Raw genomic sequence first — 19,847 nt, 5'->3', positions numbered from 1 at the left:
AAGAATTGAAGGTCTTCTTTGCTGCTAGCAAGAAGCACGGCATCATCCGCATACAGAAGACAGTTAACAGTTGTACCACTCATTTTTGCTCCCATTCTTAAATCTTTCAATTCTTTCATACAGCTATCGATGTATATGTTGAACAACCATGGTGACATTACACATCCCTGTTTGACTCCTTTCGAAATATTAAACCACGATGCGAATGACCCATTCACCTTCACACATGCTGTGCTGTCCTTATACAGTGACGCAATAGCCCTTGTCAGGTTACCAATTACTCCATACTCCGATAAAATCTTCCACAATTTCTCTGTCAACTCTATCAAATGCCTTTTGCAGATCGACAAATGCGCAGAAAAGTTTTTGGTGTTTAGCCAGAAACTTTTCTGTCATATTTCGCAGAGCAAATATTTGATCCATACATCCTCTTCCATTCATAAATCAACTTTGTATATCCCAAACTCTATCTTTAGTCACTTTTCTTACTCTCTCAATCAGTATTCTGCCATAAATCTTTCCAACAGTCCTCAAAAGGCTGATAGCTCTATAGTTATAGCTTGTTAAATTTATTATTTTAACGATGATTATATTTTTTTTAGAATATGGGAGAATAATATGGTATATTTTTGAATAAAAAAATATCTAGGTTCATTATATAACATTGAACAAATCAAAAACACGAACCTGCTAATGAGTTGTATGCTTGCAATTCAGCAAGACTTTAATTTTATGGTTATTCTGTAAATATTTTTGAAAATGCATATTTTTTAAATCAGGTTGTGGCCTTGTGATAATGCGGCGTGTTTTAAATTGACAAGTGCCGTGACGCAATTGGTAAGACAGCTAACTATGAAAAATATAAAAAAATCCAAGAAATATTTTTTCTCAATTGATCTGGGTGTTATGATACATTTTTCATAACTTCCTTCCATATCTTATTTCCCATCTGCTGACAAGCCTCTGAAGAAGAGGCTTAGCGGGTTATTATTTTCAAAGAAAAAAATAATCTTACTTTATCACAAATTAATTCCCATATTGCAGAACAGTTATTTATTTCCTATTAGGTAGTTGTTGAAAATGATCCCAGAATTGAAATATTCGGAAGATTTATTAAAAAAAGTAAATTGTCAAGTGTCCTGGGCAGAAGTAACCCCAGTTAGAACACATTATAATATTTTCATTATTAATTTTTGTTTACCATGAGAAAAAAATCAAATAAATCAATTAAAAAAATAAGGCACATCAAAGAAAACACACGTCAATTTAAAATTCCACTTATATTAAGACTCACTTATTTTGGGGCAATTGTACGATGACTTGCTGCATATTATATAAGTACAGCAAATTGAAATAAACTGATGAAATAAAGTAACTGCTTACGAACTTGTACATTAATATCAAAATGACTTTTCGACTGGACATTTAGTATAAAAAACATGCAGCCTGTCGTATAACTCCACTATTTTTATAATATACGAGTCTGGTTATGGTCTTATAGTGATGTTGCGAACTCTGAATCAAAGTTTTTTTATTCCATATTCCCTTTGCTACAACTGTATTCTTATTCGACTGGTTGAACTAGTTTTTCGTCGTCGTTTTCCCAAAAATAACACATTTTAGTAATTTACCTGGAATGGTAAAAATGCACTCAAAATGAAATCGAGTATTGTACCCACGTCTGCCTCGTAAAGTAATGATTGCCATGTTTTCCTACCACGTTTGAGATTCCGGGTTCAATTCCTGGTAAGAACGAATAAAATATGAACATATGTTTGTGTGTGCCCTATTTTATTGTAAAATAATACAGTCCTTGCACTGGCACCTGATGCGTAAGACTGATCATCTTTGTGTATCAATTAATCAAGATACGCTGCTTTTGAGTACCAATGCAGTGCCCTGGACACCACTGTGTGAGCATATGAATGTGTGAGCGTGTAAGGGAGTGAATAGGTATGTAAAGGGGTGAGTATGTGGAGTTTACGTGTGATAGGACGTTAGATCGATATACCAACCAACAGAGGGCTGATAAATGTTAAGGGTTCAAAAAACATAAAAACAGCACATAGCAGACTGTGGTGGCAGCTGTGGACATTTTTATAATGTACCTACGATCTGGCATGAAACATTTTTTTTTGAAAAATTTATATGGCAATAAAAAAACGTTTTACCTTTGCGATTTTGTCAAGTTTGCGAATAGCGAATATTAATTATTAGTGCGTGCAACACTGCCATCAGTGATTCTTCAATTTCTTTTGCCGGCGTTCGTTGCTGAAGTCTCGGTAAATCCAGTAATAGTTAAAGAATCATCATGGCAGATGAATATTTTTACGGTAAGCGTTTCTCATTATAAATTACTCTGTTATATGGCAGATATATTTCTGCATCAGTGCTCATACTTCTTGAGATATTCTTCGTTTCCCTTGGGCGTCTCCTAACAACCGGCGAACTCGCCATTTTTATCACGGCTTGGGTTCTCTTACCGCTAAATTACAAGTGTTATATCAAAAAGAGTTCACCATTTTCTTTGCCCCTTTAAAATGACTCTCCTTCCTATTAACTCGATAACTTAATCGCTCGGCGATACCTTATTGAATTGTGACTGAAAACCCCGCCATTTTTCGGTCTCTCGTTTTTGAGTTTTCTCATGTTTACGATGATTCAAAGGGTTTTTAACGTTTGTTTGGCTGACTTTTAGCTTGGTAGTGATAATTCAATTACATCAATTAACTAATTTATCGATATAGTGTATATAAAGTAGTATATTACACTTACCCCATAGTATGACAATATAAGCATGTGGCGCGCTATTTTGAATTGTACGAACATGTCACTTTGTGTCTACGCAGAATTGTATAAAATCTATTGCGCTTCTATCGTTTTTCAATTTTATAATGACTCGATAAACTGTTTCGATAAATTTGTTTATTCTGTTTAACAACTATTTTGTTTACATTTCAGCTCGTACTAATTACCATGTGCTTATTTTACTATATTCTAAGTTTTCTAGAAGTCACTATATATAAAATTGTAGCATTCCACTGCTGCCTCAAAAGCGAACTCGCCAATTTTAACGTCAAGTATATAATGTTTCGCCTTTGTTTTAATATAACCAAACTTTTACTTAAAACATGTGCTATTATATGAATCAATAATTTGTTGGAATGGAAACAAATATGTTTACATTGTGTTATAATGGTGTTCACATCAAGAATGTTGAATCAGTTCAATGTAGATTTTTGAGAAAGATAGGCTGGAGGTTGGGCTTATCCAGAGACCAATATACGTACAATGAGTTAGAAACTAGCTTAAATATATCTTCTCTTCAAGACCGTCGAAAGAAATCCGACCTTCTAGTCTTATTGAAAATTCTCAACTAGAAACCCCAGACAAAACTTACTCTTTCATACCGATAATCATGGAACTAACTATGGTTTTCATTCCCCTATGCCCAGTATTCTTAGGTCTGCCAACAAACATACCAGTCTTGATTTTTTTGATAACAAGTTGTCTTCTTTAAAACGTTTACTGAATCAAATTTAATTACAAACACCTCTCTCCCGCTTCCACTCCCACTGAGTCTACTATACACCATTGTGTCTTTCTACTTTCCCTTATAATGATTTTCATTGTATAAATAAAAAATATGTCATTAAAAATGCCCAGTGGGCGTATGTATAAATAAATGAATAAATTGCCTGTATGGTCACAGGATATATTGGAATACAAAGCTCCAATTCAAGTGTAATTGAAGTATTTTCATATTATATTGATACCATATTATATGAAATTTCTGTTTGAAGTTGAAAATTCTCAAGTGATGTGTGTTAGATTTGGTTTAGTTAAGTTAGAAAACAAATTAAATTATGAAATGCCTTGTTTACCAGGGGCGAATTGTCCAAATAAGTGATTATGCACAGCTTACCATTTTATTTTACTTATGATAATAATGCTTTATAGTAACTATGTATTTTATAAAAAAGGCGTTTTTATGCTGGCAGCTACCGAGCGGGTCGGGTGAATTGGAGACGAGTGACTGCTGTCGCGTGGTCAACGACTGCCGTGCACGACGCATAACACGAGTCCGTTGAGTGTCGTGCTCCTCAATGTAGTGCATGATACTGTCTAACAAACATATATGTTACAGTATAACATAGCTTCTGGTCCGATATCCGCCCGATTGCCACTGTATTGTCATTTAATAAAACGTCTGAATTGTCGATTGATGGAGTTGATGCGTTGCAGGAGTGACCTTGACGGAAGCCAAGAAGACGGAGACCTGGGATCCCGAGATAAAGACCGAAGAGTACCCCCGGACCAACAAGCTGGTCATTCGCCAGGCACTCCTGGGGCAGGAAGCCGGCTCAGAATTCAACGTTGTACAGGTAATAACCTCCCCAGATATCGAAATCTTCTTTGAAGAGAACCGAGGCTCATCTTCCTCGAATTCCTTGTTCATGCATAATCATGGACATTTTTTCTCATAGGATCAACTTATGGCGACACATGTATGTAATTCTGCTTGGCCCTGGTGGATTTAAAAATGAAAAATATTTTCAGGCATTGCCCAGTATTTAGGTGGAATAATTCAATCGGATGAATCTCACCCGCATTAATAAAGGTTTCAGCTCTTCAACTTCACAAACATCAACAGATGGCAGAATTGAAGGAATATACGTGTTTAAATCTAAGCTGAATGGGGAATGTTACGCAGTGTGTAAATTGACCATTTAAACCAGCTAATGACAGGTCATATGAGCCCTGTAGATGCCTTGACTTGACTATACTCCCTATTCTAAAATGTTGTTCATTTCTTTCATTAATATTGACGACTCCCTAGGGGGTTGAATCCAGTTAATCTACAAATTTGTGTAACAAACTCAAATCATTGTTTTTATTTAATAACAATTGGGAACGATCCATATCTATGAATATCAAATATGTTTGTACAAAAAATAAACAATATTCTCCTCCACAGTGACATCTTAAGTTAAGGATTGGTCATATCTTTGCACTGTAATTATAGTCCTTAAAATATAGCTTGATTATCATGATAGCTGTCAAACTAATGTCATTAGTGATGGGAAATTACTGATCACTGATCAAATCAATTTTATGAGTTATTTCATGCAATTATGAAACTCTGTTTCCAAAAATTGATACAAAAAACGCAAAAACAAGCCTACTATAGTGTGTTTAAGAAAATTATTCACCAAAAAAGAAGACATTTATACTTTTTTTATGAACAACATCAAATGAACTATTTTTTATTTGATCAATTTGTCCCATCTCTAACGTTTTTGCAAAATGATGTAACCTTGTAAGAGCGTCGTTAATAATTAGGTTTATTTTAGTTTTAAAGCTGATTTTATATATTAATGTTGATTTATGTGTCGAGCATTGTATTCAAAAAATTAATTAACACGCCAGATACGAATGATTTTTCATATGTCAATATAAATAACACCTTTGACGTTACTATAAAGTTATGTCGTCACCTTTTCTGACAAATGTTATTCTAATCAAGCTATATTTTAAGGACTAAAGTAAATAATTTGATTAAAATTATTTATTGACAATTATTGATGGGATTCCATTGTAATGATGTAATAACTTATATTTACATTTAAGCTATTAATTAAAAATACTTTTATATAAATTATCTTTACACTGTATCATATGCACCAGTCTGAAGATGCCCATTAGAGGGTGAAAGCGCTAATGTACCAAGTATTTTTAATTAATAACTTATATTTACATAGAAGTTATTACATCAGTAAATAATTCAATATCATGAGCGCAAACAGTGAGAGTGGGGTCTAACAACAGGAAATATTGTAAGTCCCACTTATTATTGTCTTTACTTGCAAAATTGTTATTTCAACTGAACATAAAGGCATTAATCTGCGTAAATTCAGGGTCATTCAATCTAACAAAAGCTGATAGTAGCAATTGAACAAAGGTTTGGTTGGAAATAGTGCTGTGAAACAACATGTTTTTGTGTATACACAATATATATACCAATGTCGCCACTAGGTGTGGATTAGGGTTTCACGATGATAATATAAACTTTGTGGATTAGTTTGAAATATATGTATTAATGGATATTCCGAGTGATGATACCCCAACTACCATACTGTCGGGATTAGAGTACAGACCGTCCTGGTCTCCCTGCTCTGCATGAACCAACCGAGGCATTTGTCTGATGGAATATCCTCGCCGCCGGCTCCCATTGCCGCGTGGAGTACAGCGCAGTTTAGTACAGCGTGCCCTTGTGGGATTGCAGGTAGAGACCATGTCCATGAGGGACACAGTGAAGATCCCCGTGGCGGTACTCAAGTCCGGCGAGAACAGACAAGTGAGGCTAGATCTGGAATTCCCCGATGCACCCGTCACCTTCACCCTCATCCAGGTAATACAATCCTTACAATACAATACCATTACCCCCGACTCGGAATAATTGTATATAGTCCATTATACGATGTTGCATTGTAATGGTCACCCTATACTTAAAAAGTTAATTATAGCATGTTGGTTTTATATTTTAGTGTCCCAATAGATCTGGTAGACAGAAAAGTCAGTAAGTGGGCTATATACAAATATTTATTAACATTTAATAAAATGTTGGACCGCTTAGTTATAGCATTAAAAATTAATAAAAAAATTATACATACATTTCCTTGTACAAAAATCAATTCAGGATATAAATTTTTAAAATACATATTTTAGCTTAATTTTATGTTTAAATAATGGTAAAGATTATTCACTATAAGGCATTAGACGTATCGGATTATGTATATTTGGTACAGTATAGTTTTCACAGCTTGAGATATCCAAAGCCTTTCGCATACTTGTCTCCACCTTCCGAGTAGTATGTGCATGTATATTACTGTTACATATTGTTAAATTTATATTCGCAAAAAATGCACCTTGTTATTTAGAAACTGTAAAACAAGAGTCAGGTGTACTTAAAAAAAATCTACTTTTCATTTTAATATTAAAATAAAATTTACTTTTAAGTTTCGTCTTATTAAAACATTATCAAACTCTTTTTGATAATTAATGTGTTTTTATTTTTGGATACCTTTCAAATGAAAATAAAATTCTACCAATTGATCTCTTGCCGTAACTTTCGGCTTAAGCCGAAGGTTCAATTATGATGACAATTTTTAAAACACTGGCTAAAAGTTATACACAATAATATTTTGATTTTTCTTACAATTATTTTAAATAAAAAAATATTAGGTACTACTAATCTTACCTCAGTAAGAATCCCCCTCCAACTATATGACGGCTGGAGGTGGGGATAGTAGTATATTTGATCCTCTTAATGTTCATAATTAAATGTAAATATAAATAATGTATTTTGTTTTGGTGTTAAATTTGTTGTATAAAATTCTTGACTAGTATCAATATTAATTTATATATATACACGCGTTGCTAGTGAAACCAAATGAAATAAACAACACCGTTTATTTTATTATTTGATGGAAGAAATAATAATTCCTGAATTAATATTTCAATTGTAAGGCGGGTGTTCATGTATAAATTTTATCAATCAAAACACCAATCCTGATGTTTCTCTTTTTAATTTAATGCCGAGAATGTGACTAACGCTTGTCTGTTCTTATTTTGGAGCTATGCCAAATATAGTTGATTTTATGTTTAAAACATGTCAGCTTATACCACCTCGATTGTCTGCAGGGCAACGGGCCAGTCCATTTGGTCGGCCAGCACCTCCTGGGAGCCCTCGTAGAGGAATTCGAAGACATGGACGATATGGAAGAGGAGATGTTGGATGAGGAAGAAGGAGACGAGCCCCACGTGAGTATTCCGCCGACGTCTCGTAGTAAAATACAATATGACAGTCGCTTGTTGTTTTCTATGCTTTCTGAATGTTTGGAAAAGAGCAGATAGTCGCAATATCCGCTCTTCGCTAACTTCCTGGACTAGTCGGTTTTCTTGAATAACGGCAGTGTTCCGGCCAGAGTGATGACACCCATACTACTTATCTCTTGAGACAGGCGGTATCGCCGTTCTGGCCGATCGGTCTGCTAAGATACACCCGAGGCATTTGTCTGACTGGCGGAGTACCGCGCCGCGCAATATTCGCCAACAAAACCGATTAGCTCTGTTGATTCACGTGCCCAAGCGGAGTTTGACGCATGTTAAGCTTGGTGAAATTTGCAGGTTGATGCAAAAAAGGGGAAGACGGCAGACAAACGCAAGAAAGACGAGGTATTATTTCCGTACAATGTCGTACTCGTACGTTGGACGGTGTATAGAGGCGTAGGTTGTAACGCTAGCTCTGCTTGCAGGATGACGAGGAGGAGGAAGAAGACGGCCTGAAGATCAAGAAGGCCAAGCTGTCGCACAACGCCAACGCCAAGGGCAAGGCCCCGGCGCCCAAGAAGAACAACACCAAGAAGTGAACCCGCCCCCTCCACCTCACCCGACCCTACGGTTGTATTTACGTTTAAGCTTTGTGCGGTTTTACTGTTGGACCCGAGGAGGAGGAAGAGGACGAGCGGCGAGACAACTAGTGTATTATTGTGTGTGAGCGAATGCTAACTGGTTGAACGGCGAGAGAGCTATTTAAATCTAGGTACGTAAGATTGTGTCGTTTCCCGGTGGCGCGCGCTCATCCCCACCGTATTGCCGGCATATATATGTTGTTTGTAATATCCACACTGACCTGACACACCTTATTATATATCTCCTTCCATTCCTGATCGTATTCGGAGAGATTGCTAAAGTTTCCTTTCTAGTTTTATTTATAGGTTTTAATTGTGATTCTATTTGATTTTCATCAACTTGGAGTAAACTACTTAATTATAAACCTTCTGACTGTAGATGGGAACTCTAGTGAATCCACTATGTTTGTTTTGTACATAATAACATAAGATTACACTTACAATAAACAATCTTTTCTAAAATTTACTCTTTTTATTTTCAATCCAACATTGTATGATGTAAATTAGCAAAACTATTTCAGCAATTACTAGTTCCGTGCAGATAATACTATAATAATAGTCAATATTATCAATCAATATTACAGTTAAATATTTTAGTTCCTGGATTAAAGTCTTTAAATTGGGTCTTATTTCAGCTTTCTTGAACATTTTTGGCAATTACAGATTGAGCCTCCTGCCATCTGACTACCGATGTATATTTCAACAATTTCAGAAGGCCGTCGAACATTGGATTAACAACAAGTTTTTGGAAATACATAGCGTCGTGGTGTGAACCCTTAGTAGACTGTCTGAAAATATTAGTATTTTTTTCTTAGATTGGCACCTGCGCAAAACAAACATCTGGTTACAAGATCATTTTTTCGGGATGTATGCGGAAGATGAACATATATGTGCGGATAATTTAAATAGATGTGCGGCCGCACACCTGAGAGGTAACATTGATTACGGCTCAGAGTAATAATGCGCCAGACTTTAGAGGAGCCCAAACGTATGAAAACCATTATATGACTATTAAGTTAGCTACAGTTCGCAGCAAAACAATGGGCCATACTTGGGTCGAGAATTTCCAAATCGATATTAATTTGCATTATAATTATTTTTAAATATGTACCTGTGTATTTTTACAAATTTATCGCTTAAATTGAGAAAAAATTGTATCTTAAGTAAATATGTTGATATAAGGAAAGTTTTTAAGCAATATTATAAATGCCATAAATCAAAGGAAAATATTCAAAATCTATTACCTGTGAAAACTGACTCCTTTAACACCCTTGACGCTCCTACTGTTGTAACCAAACATACTGCAATTCACCATTGTCGATTTTTATTTATTATAACGTAAATATCCAAGTTATTTGCAAACGAAGTCAAGCTCGGCGACGAAAGTGTCCGTCAGGACCCGTTACGCGCCTGTTGTCAAACAAAACAAGATGGCCTCCAGTAGACTGAAGTTGTTGCCACCAACGCTTCCGTTCTATGAAACAGTGAAAAGTCTTCTCTATAGTTTGGCTTATTTTTACTCTGAGAAAAGCAACATGGAGGATGCTCTGTAATCATAGAAGATTGTGTAAGAGGCTTTTTAAAATTGAGATGCAGAATATTATTTATATTGTGAAAACCAAAATTGGAAGGGAAAGGTAAGTTGGTAAATATATAGATTTGATTCCTCTCCTAGTGCCTTGCCGATCCCGACGTTGGCGATCACTACAGCGAAAGCATATGAATCTATCCTTCGCTACTTTTATATTTCGCAGTCAGGACGACTGCTTATTGATGTACCTGCCGTAGTGATTCCTGGGTAAAGATGACCAGAGTGGTTTCCCGTTGCCTTTGGTGGATTTTTCTGTCGGGGTTACCTTCCCTTAGCTTGTTGGTTTTGGTTTTGAGGCGCCAGAAACTCTCCTTTCATCCTCTCGTTATATGCTGGGATTACATAAGAGTGTGATCCCTTTGCCCAGGGTTCGCGACGTGGACGCTAGCGAGTTGGACTAGTCAGTAGTGTTGCCAGTGGAATGCAACTGGGCGTTTGCAGCATTTTATAGAATCACACCCTCCAGAAAGATGTGACTCACTGCGACCCTGCTGACAGTTTGAATGAAAAGATTTGATTAATAACATGTAAATAATCCTGTCGCTATTGAAGAGAAAATGGCATTTCAATTTGTGAGTAATTGCCTTCTTCATGAGCAGATGTATGCTATCATGTGAGATGAAAAAATGATTTAATTGCACTGCAACTGAAAAACAAAACAAATGCATAGTTTCATTAGTAAATACAATCCAATCTTAATAACTTCTGGCTAGTGTCTTATATAAATAAATATAAACCAAAGAAATATGTATATTTCTCTTGCATGAATGATTGCATCAGTATTGTGATTTCCTATCTTTTTTTTCAGATTTTTGAGGGCAACGCAACATTTGCTTTTTTAAGTCTGTTCATCATTACAAGAATTTCCGAATAAACAAATTAGTTGCATGATATCCGACAGAATATCCTTATTTACACATCTTAATCTGAACGGCATGTTAAAATTAGGGTTAATTGATATTTCAGATATAGTTAATGATTTTTATCAAAATATCAATAAAAACAACTAGGTTAAAATAATAAATTGTACAGTAAAACTTAGGCATGTAGATTTCAATGACAATTTTATCAAAATCATTATTTAAATTCAGCGACTACTTTCGGGTAAAAATTCTGCAGAAGGAAATCCATTGGAGATTAGTCGGCCTCATGGTGTACTGGTTACTGCATTTGCCTGGCATTAAATAAATAAATAATTGTAAACAAATAAGTGCTGATCCACCCTATTGTATTTTATCATGCCGTGTGGATTTTTTCCGCGGTGTGAAATGTGCCGGTCTTGCGATATTACACAATGGTCTCGTAGTTTGCACGTGCACATCGGCCCAGTTTCCTTGAATGTACTTTAGTCTAGGAATGAGGTCTCTATTTATTATACGTCCAGTGAGTGATTGGTTCTTTATAACTAAAAAATGGCTGCGAAATTGAAATATTTGGGTAAATTATAAGAAAGCATTCATTTATTTTTATTTAAAAAAATAGAAAAAAATTACAGATCGATTATACTTCTGTAAAACAATTTTTGATCTTAGTAAATTTTCAAGATTACTTTGACTATATTTTTAGTAGTAAAATAAAGAATACCTGTAAGGAAATAAAATGGTTCCTCTGGGAAATCAATTTTCCCTTCACCAGGGCTGGTATTTTGAACACTCTGGCGAGAGTAGAGAAGGCTTCACTTGCATGTAATTTACATATTAATTACGCTTTAACAAAGCGTTCTCTACACCCGCAAGAGCGTTCAGAATCGCATCCCTGGTGTATTAAAATTTTAAGAAATCAGTTGGAATTATGCCTTACCTTTGAGACTTTTTAAAAAATAAATTTTAATGCTTAGTAATACCATGAAAGCCTGGTGTATATTTTTGGTGGTAAATATTCAAATCACCATAGACGACGAAAATAAGTACCTACCCAAAAAAATATTTATTCCCTAATATAATGGCAGCACTTCAGTGTTGTATGTAAGCGCCCTATAGGTATTCTAATATTTTTTTTATCGTATATTTTTTATTAACTACTCACTACACTACTGAACTGAACAAGATAATAAAATTGTTTTCTCTGGTCTCAGTAATGACATAGACAAATTGTGATTTTTTTTGCTAGTGTCGCGGATTTTAAATCAAGAGATCCAAGGTTCGAACTCCACCCTACCACAACTTTTTTCTCATTTTATAACAACGCGGTTGCAACTAAAAGAAAATGGCCCCAAATTGAAATATTTTGATAAAGTATAAGAATATCATTATGTAGTTAACAAAAAAAAGCTCATACTTAAATGCACTTAGTACTTACAAATCTCAACGTAATATTTTTTTATATAAGCCCTTGGTCTCTATTGCATAAAACAAAAGCGTGACAAATTTTTGGTTTGATTTCAGTTACAACAAACGTAGACTGTTTCGGTTTGCGCTGGCAATTTCTAATCATAGTACCTACGACCCGTTGTATTGCTGTAATATGTAGCTAACTTCGTGGGCAGGACTCATGTTTAACTTTATTTAATAATGACATAAACTTAAAGTGAACTCTAAAAAATGCTTACCCTTTTAAGCACGATTCGCGCTTAACATAATCAACCGGCATTTGGGAAAAAAACATAGTGACAAAACAAATCAACAATAAATATACCATGGTGACCATCTCAGGGATAAGCCTGCTACACTATTCAATCGACTCAACATTTTGTTTACACTAGAAAAATTAAAAATTGTTTTTCCAAAAATATGTCGCTGGAATCTGAATCGCAAAAAAAACTTGATCTTTTATGATGTCAAAATATTCACAGCGAATGTCGTACCATTAAAGTAACTGTTTCAATAATTGATGTTTACCTGGGCTGATATTCCGAACGCAATTATGGTGCGGTATAGCGCGATTTTACGAGCTAAATACGTATAACAGGGCGCTATAAACGCGTTCGGAATACCAGCCCAGAACAGAACGCATTATTTTTTCCCTTTTTTTCTATTTTAAAAAACATTTTTATTTTTTCTTATTTTTTGTGGCTTTTTCACGGCGCTGCTGGGGTGTTTTAGCCAGTGTCGTGTTTTGTTTGTTTTTTTATATTTTCTTATTTACACATTTTTATGTTAGTGAGCAACATTGCTCGCATGTGACATTGAATTTCAATGCAATTCGTTTGACAGGTGGCTTAGAACAAAAATCTGAGTTCAATTTGCACTTACATAATTAGTGCACAGTGAAATTATGAACAATTATCAATGAAAACATATTTATTAGCTTCGGTGTTACCTTCAAAAGGTTGCTAGATTTTTTTTGAAACCGTTTCCTTGGTAATAAATTTACCTGTTGTCCATTTTGTAAATTAGAAAGTTATCCACTGAAGGACGTCTTGACCCGTGAGTACCAAATATTTTTATAATGTATGTTAATAAGTTAGTGATAATTTTACAAATTCATGTATAAATAAAAAGTAAACAGACTCATTTAAAAAAAATACAAATAAGTTCAGACTGTCTTGCAACATTATCTTGAAAATTGCGAAACATTTTTTTCTGTAACTACCAGGCAGTTTTCAGCCAATACAAGACTTTCTAGTCATTCTTCCGATGTCGCACAAGCCACTTGCTAGTAAATCAATACAGTTTGTGGCGCAACTGTCGGCGGCGTGTGCCCAGCCACGCCGTGCCGGCCGGCGTCCTTCTAGACGAACCGCCAATTTATCCGTTTCCATTCGAAATCGCTGTCACACTGCTCTCTGTGTTTTTACACTTTTTTCTTCGAAATGCCGAGTTGTTGCGTACCGAATTGTAATTCTACGAAAAAACTACATCGTTTTCCGAAACGATATCCACATTTATTTAAAGAATGGATCAATCGTGTTCAAAGTCCCAAATTTATGAATTTATCAGATGACGAAATTAATCGACTTTGTTTTGTGTGCATTAAACACTTCAACGCATTCAACTTTAGCCAATACAATGACATCCAGCTTTTATTGTGCTCTGTGCCTACCATTGGATTGCCAGGTAAATTGCATGATATTTCATACATAATTATTTCAAGAATTTGTCTCATGTTGCACGTTTATTTGTCCTGTTTGTCTGCCCTGCAAATTTTTATTGACAATCTTTACAACTCATAGGGAAAGCATACTTTTATTAATCTGGACCCATTTTACAATGAAAGTTATTAGTATTTCTGCAAGAAAAATATATGTACGACTCAGGTTGGCTTTCCACTGTAATTGCACCTTGTTTATCTGTCTTGTGTCTATACAATTGCAAGTCTGCTTTTGGAATGTGGTGTTTGTGATTTGTCTTACAGTTGGTTAATCGGGTTATTATGTATCTACAAAGTTGGCGTAGTGCCTTTTCCTGCAACTTCCGACATTTTTATTTGGTCATTATTTACAAACAATTACCAGGGTGGCATGGTGTGTATACAATTTTAGGGATGTGCTTTTGCAATGTGGTGTTGGTAATTTGTATTATTTTTACAGGGTTTAACAAGTCACCATCCAAAGAAAATAGTTTTCATTATTTACTTGGTGAACAGAGTTCGGGTATGTATTTCTATAATTTTCACATTTCCTTACACCCCTTCTTTCAGACTTATGTACTATCTCAGTTACGTGTAGAAAGCATATTGTCGTTAATGCTTTCTACACGTAACCATCTCAGCTTATTCTTTTCTATTCGTTCAAGCCTTACTCGATCTTTCAAGGTTTTTCCTGAAGTTCTTGCATTATGTTATCTGGTATGATGTTCATTTTATTTTTATTGTGAATTACAGTAGGCATAGCTGTTACTGAAGAACACCCCTGTGCACTCCCGGAAGGCGTTGCCAGTTGCAGTGGTACGACTTTCATCCAACCTATTTCTGGTTTGTAGTAATATTTTTTTTATTTTTGTAATAAAAATTTACAAACATACATATTTATATATAAGAGAAAGAGAAACATCTTTGTTTCTTTGTTAAAAAGAAAATAATAATAAACAATACAAATAAATTCAGGAGAGTTCAGCGTGTGTAAGAGTTAATGGGAGATTTACATCTTGGTTTGCGATCTCAAAAGGCGTGAAACAGGGATGTGTAATGTCACTATGGTTGTTTAATCTTTACATTTTTCTATTAATTTTATACATTTTCTGCAAATTGAGAAATACCGTTTTTGTGATCGACCAAGACTACATCGTCTGAGCGTGGGCCGTTCCTTTTTTAATTATTAAAAAGTTTATAGCACATATATATCGTATGACATGACCATGAAAGTGACCCTCTCAGTTGAAACAAATTTCTGACCCATAATTTTCTCCAGCAAATCGGCATATTAAAGCTGTTTGTGTTTTCAAAGAACTTAAAATGTATACATACAGTTACTTGTCTGACTCATTGACACATTGTCACATATTACTAATTAATAATGTTTTTAGATATCAACGCTGATGACATATCAGGCCCACTGCATATTTCTGGTCCGAGTGCACCTCAGCAGAGTACACCAAAAAGTTAGTATCAAATGACATGTATTCAATAATGCATTTTCTCTTGGTTCTTGGACAGAGAGATTTCGTTCTACATAATATCCACAGATACTTTGTTTCTATCATGTTCATGCAGTTTATGAATAATGCTAACGGATGTTTCCATGAAAATGCGACATAAATTTTTCGTCATTAAAACTTCATGAGGTGTTAAAAAACATTAAGTGGTTAAGACGCTTGAATTACGCACGGAAGGTTCCGGGTTCGATTCCCGGAGAGAACACAAAATTATAATATGATTTTTCTGTAATTGATCACTGTAATGGGCCCTCTTGTCCTGCTGTGGTGCAATTTTTATATTATTTATTATCGGGAATCAAAAAAATTACCTAATTGAATTATTGTTTTTATGAAATTTTTCCTTAATCGTTGTTCAATGTACAGTGATATACAGAATACAGATGCATTAGTGTGCAATTTGTACAATCTTTGGGAGTCGTCGTCTTCACAATATATATAATGTTATCCTGAGTTCCTATCTGACCTCTCCAAAATCAGCGTCCCATTCCCTATTACTATTTAAACTCTTTTGTTCCCACCCAATAATAATATATTAAAAAATTTATGTAAATATGTAGCTATAAATGGTATTAAGTTGTAAATAAGTTTTATATTATGTAAAATGTATGTAATATTAAATACTAACATGCTAACTTGTATGTATAGTACTAACACATGTGTAAATATTTAAATAAGTTAATCTCAAACTTGACACTGGCTAGAACACCTCAGTTAGGAGTGAAAAAAGCCAATAAAAAACTAAAGAAGATATACAGAATAAATATTTTTTTACATTATATAGATAAAACACATTGAAAAAGACTCAATTATGACGTTAGTATCCGTTGAATTACCCTAATACTACTCAAATTTATTAAAGATATAAAATACAATGAACTTCAACCAAGAACTTTCATTAACAAACTTGGAAGTGAAATTTTATATTGTAAATAGAACCAACTGCTAGTATTTCTTTTTGCTTATTTCCAAACAGCATCCCTTTACATTTTATCATTCTTTGCAATAATAGTTAGGCATTCATTATATTATGATGTTGGGACCCTTAATGCATCATTATGAAATATTATATTACAGGACGAAAATATGACCACATCTTGAAGGATGTAAATGAAACCCAATCTCAAAATTTAACACCCAGGAAAAGGAAGCTTTACAAGAAATGTTTGCAGTTTAAAAAGGCTAGAAGAAACATGGAGATGAAGATTAGAAAGATGGAACTCAAATTAAACAAAGAGCGCCATGTATCCTTTAAAAATAAATTAAATAAAATCCCGTTTTTTTAAGTCTCAATTGAGGCTTCAGAAACGGACAAAACAGGGCCGTAGATATACAACTAACGATAAGGTTTTTGCATTGTCATTAATGAAGCAGGGCTATAAAAGTTATAAATATATTTCAAGCATATTTTCCTTACCATCCAGAAAAACATTGATGACAATGCTAAATAAAATCCCATTTAATCCTGGTACCAATTTGCATATATTTAAACATTTGGAAGAGGTCGCCCAAAATCTTTCTGCTAAAGCTCAAATATGCTCTTTGATGTTTGACGAGATGTCAATTAGTCAGAATTTAATGTACAAAAAACATAAAGATTTTATTGAGGGATTCCAAGACTTGGGTGAAGGAAAACGTACTCCAGCTTTTGCTGATCACGTTTGTGTTTTTATGCTACAGGGTTTATATAATAAATGGAAACAACCATTAGCATTTGTTTTTACAGGAGGACCCATTAAATCTTCAGATTTGGTTGTTATCTTAAAATCAATAATCTCAAATATCTTTCGTAGCAATTTGGAATTAGTTTCAATAATTTGTGACCAAGGTAGCTCAAATGTTGGTGCAATAAATATCCTGAAACAGGAAACCCGTGAATTGTACCTTCGGGGTGGTACTGAATGTAGAGTTCACGGGTTTGAAATTGAAGGCCATGAAATTGTACAAATGTTTGATGTGCCACATCTTTTGAAGGGATTTAGAAATAATATGCTAGTAAAAGATGTACATTTTGTTCAAAATTCTGTATCAAAAATAGCAAAGTGGTCCCATATTGTACAATCATACACATACGATCAAGCAAGAGGAGAAGACTTTTTCCAAATGCACAAATTAACCGATAGTCATATTTTCCCCGACAAACTAAGAAAAATGAAGGTCAAGGTTGCTGCTCAGGTATTCAGCAGGACAGTAGGAACTACCATGAAATCTTTGGCAGATACTGTGGATGATATTGACAATGGGGCATCACAGACTGCTGATCTTATCTTATTTATAAATAAACTTTTCGACAGTTTAAATGGCAGTTCTCTCAATGCTAATAGTATTATTTGTAAATACCGTTGTGGAGTCAGATTAACATCTCCCCACTGGAAATTTTGGCAGGAAGCTATTTCCATCTTAAAATCAGTAAAATTTGTAGATTCCAAAAACCAAAAAATATCAGTACCACCTACAGTGCGTAACTGGATTACAACTTTGGAAGCAATATCATATTTGAGTAATAAATTACTTACATGTTATAAATTTACTTTTGTGCTTCCACGTAACCTTAACCAAGACCCCATTGAAAACTTTTTTGGCATGGTAAGAAGTCAGGGTGCACGTAACATAAACCCCTCTAGTTCAAATTTTATAGATGCTTTTAAGTCGCTTCTCATATCAAACTTATCTCATACTCACTCCATTGGAGCAAATTGTGAAAATGATGACGGTGAAATTTTAGATTCATTAAAACTTTTTTTAACATCGGACATCGAAGTACAGGAACAATTTCATGTTGATGATCACTCCTTACCAACAAGTTCTTCAAGACAGAAAAGTAGTCAATATGTTGCGGTTTGTAAATACATAGCTGGTTATGTGGCAAAACGGGCTTTATCTAAATTTGGATCTTGTTGTGAATGTAGACTGGATCTTAAATCTGAAACACAGTTACCGGGTCATAGTTTAATAACTTCTAGGGCATGTGGTCCAAATACTTTAATCCACCCAACAATCAAAATCTATAAAGTTTTTAATACCATTGTCAATCACTGCAAAAATAATTTACCGACTATTTGCCATAAGTTTCATGTTATGTCGAGTTTGAAGGAAATAGTACTATCTAAATTAAATTCAGCATGTTTATCTTGTCCAGCACATAGAGGCCACCTTTTTGATTTTATTGTTAACTTAGTATTGCAATTATATATTTTTTCTTGGTGTAAATAAATTAACTTTCTATTAACTGGGCGAAAAAAATTAGAGTCTTGCATTGTTGATCCTCTCAAATTACAAGCTAGAAAGTGTTATAATAAAAGACTTAAGAATAAGAAGCGCAGACAATAGAGTAGATACATGCATACCCTTTTCTTCTTACCTACCATATTAGCACTTCATTTCATTACTTAATAAGCTTATAAGTGCTTCCTTCCTGCTTTATTCCTAAGCAGCAGCCTAGAAATGTCAATGTGAAATAAAATAAATTATCCACCATTAATAATATTTTTTTGTTTCAGAATGGTGATTGTTGATGCCATGGCTCTTAATCTGCACGAAGAAAATATTTTTCATCCAGGAATAGCAGGGATCCAATGCTGATCACAATGCTGCACAATTTTTAAATAATACTCAATTGTTATTTTTGATAATCCAATATTAGCATATTAGCACTTCATTTTATTCTTTAGTAACCTTATAAATGCTTCCTTCCTGTTTTATTCCTAAGCAGCAGCCTAGAAATGTCAATGTGAAATAAAATAAATTATCCACCATTAATAATATTCTTTTGTTTCAGAATGGTGATTGTTGATGCCATGTCTCTTAATCTTCACGAAGAAAATATTTTTCATCCAGGAATAGCAGGGATCCAATGCTGATCACAATGCTGCACAATTTTGTTATTTTTGATAATCCAATATACTAACCACACATGTATATAATATTATTTTACGAGTGTCAGTTTTCTTTCTCGATTCTTTCTAATAGAATCGAGGGATTTATTTTAACAGTAAAATAAAACTATTAAAAATGTTTTTTTTAATTTTTATTTATGTATTCCTATTCCATAATAAATTTAATGTGCAATATCAATATAAAATTGTTTTTTTAAATACAGGACAGAAAAATTAAATTGCGTGCTAATACTTGTATTTAATTAAGCAATTTTGTATTGATATTGTACAATAAATATCAATATACGATGCAACGCAGTGATTTGAATTTTCGCGCCATCGTCAAAGCTTCTTGTATGCCACACTAAACAGCGCT

General features: G+C 34.2%; 3 protein-coding genes across 6 annotated transcripts in view; all 3 read left to right on the top strand.

Moving 5' to 3' along the window:
• The first annotated feature begins 2,239 nt into the window (after positions 1-2,239).
• Positions 2,240-8,936, top strand: LOC148273428 (nucleoplasmin-like protein). 2 transcript variants are annotated; one of them, XM_088238735.1, is made up of 6 exons: positions 2,240-2,333; positions 4,246-4,385; positions 6,287-6,412; positions 7,705-7,824; positions 8,191-8,238; positions 8,319-8,936. In XM_088238735.1, exons 1-6 carry the CDS (start codon positions 2,312-2,314, stop codon positions 8,430-8,432), a joined length of 570 nt encoding a protein of 189 aa, XP_088094861.1. In that variant the 5' UTR covers positions 2,240-2,311; the 3' UTR covers positions 8,433-8,936. The 2 variants fall into 2 exon arrangements, with proteins under 2 accessions (XP_088094861.1, XP_088094862.1); XM_088238736.1 differs by lacking the exon at positions 8,191-8,238.
• A 4,245-nt stretch (positions 8,937-13,181) lies between these two features.
• LOC148273426 (ileal sodium/bile acid cotransporter-like) overlaps positions 13,182-19,847 on the top strand; it is a 74,383-nt gene continuing 67,717 nt past the window's right edge. For both annotated transcript variants that reach the window (XR_015824582.1, XM_088238728.1), the window contains exon 1: positions 13,182-13,430. The gene's annotated coding sequence lies outside the window, so the exon portion shown is untranslated. The remainder of the gene's footprint in view (positions 13,431-19,847) is intronic.
• Positions 13,596-19,319, top strand: LOC148273427 (uncharacterized). Of its 2 annotated transcripts, XM_088238727.1 has the most exons (6): positions 13,596-14,060; positions 14,534-14,596; positions 14,827-14,916; positions 15,468-15,542; positions 16,674-16,840; positions 19,097-19,319. In XM_088238727.1, exons 1-6 carry the CDS (start codon positions 13,817-13,819, stop codon positions 19,109-19,111), a joined length of 654 nt encoding a protein of 217 aa, XP_088094853.1. In that variant the 5' UTR covers positions 13,596-13,816; the 3' UTR covers positions 19,112-19,319. The 2 variants fall into 2 exon arrangements, 1 of the variants encoding a protein (XP_088094853.1); XR_015824580.1 differs by lacking the exons at positions 14,534-14,596; positions 19,097-19,319 and having other exon boundaries at positions 16,674-16,868.

This window comes from Micrasema longulum, unplaced genomic scaffold, assembly GCF_059751315.1.
Source record: "Micrasema longulum isolate JH-2025_06_02 unplaced genomic scaffold, ASM5975131v1 h1tg001955l, whole genome shotgun sequence".
Lineage (NCBI taxonomy): Eukaryota > Metazoa > Arthropoda > Insecta > Trichoptera > Brachycentridae > Micrasema > Micrasema longulum.
The sequence above is the reverse complement of the archived record's forward strand: the minus strand, read 5'-3'. Positions and strand labels throughout refer to the sequence as shown.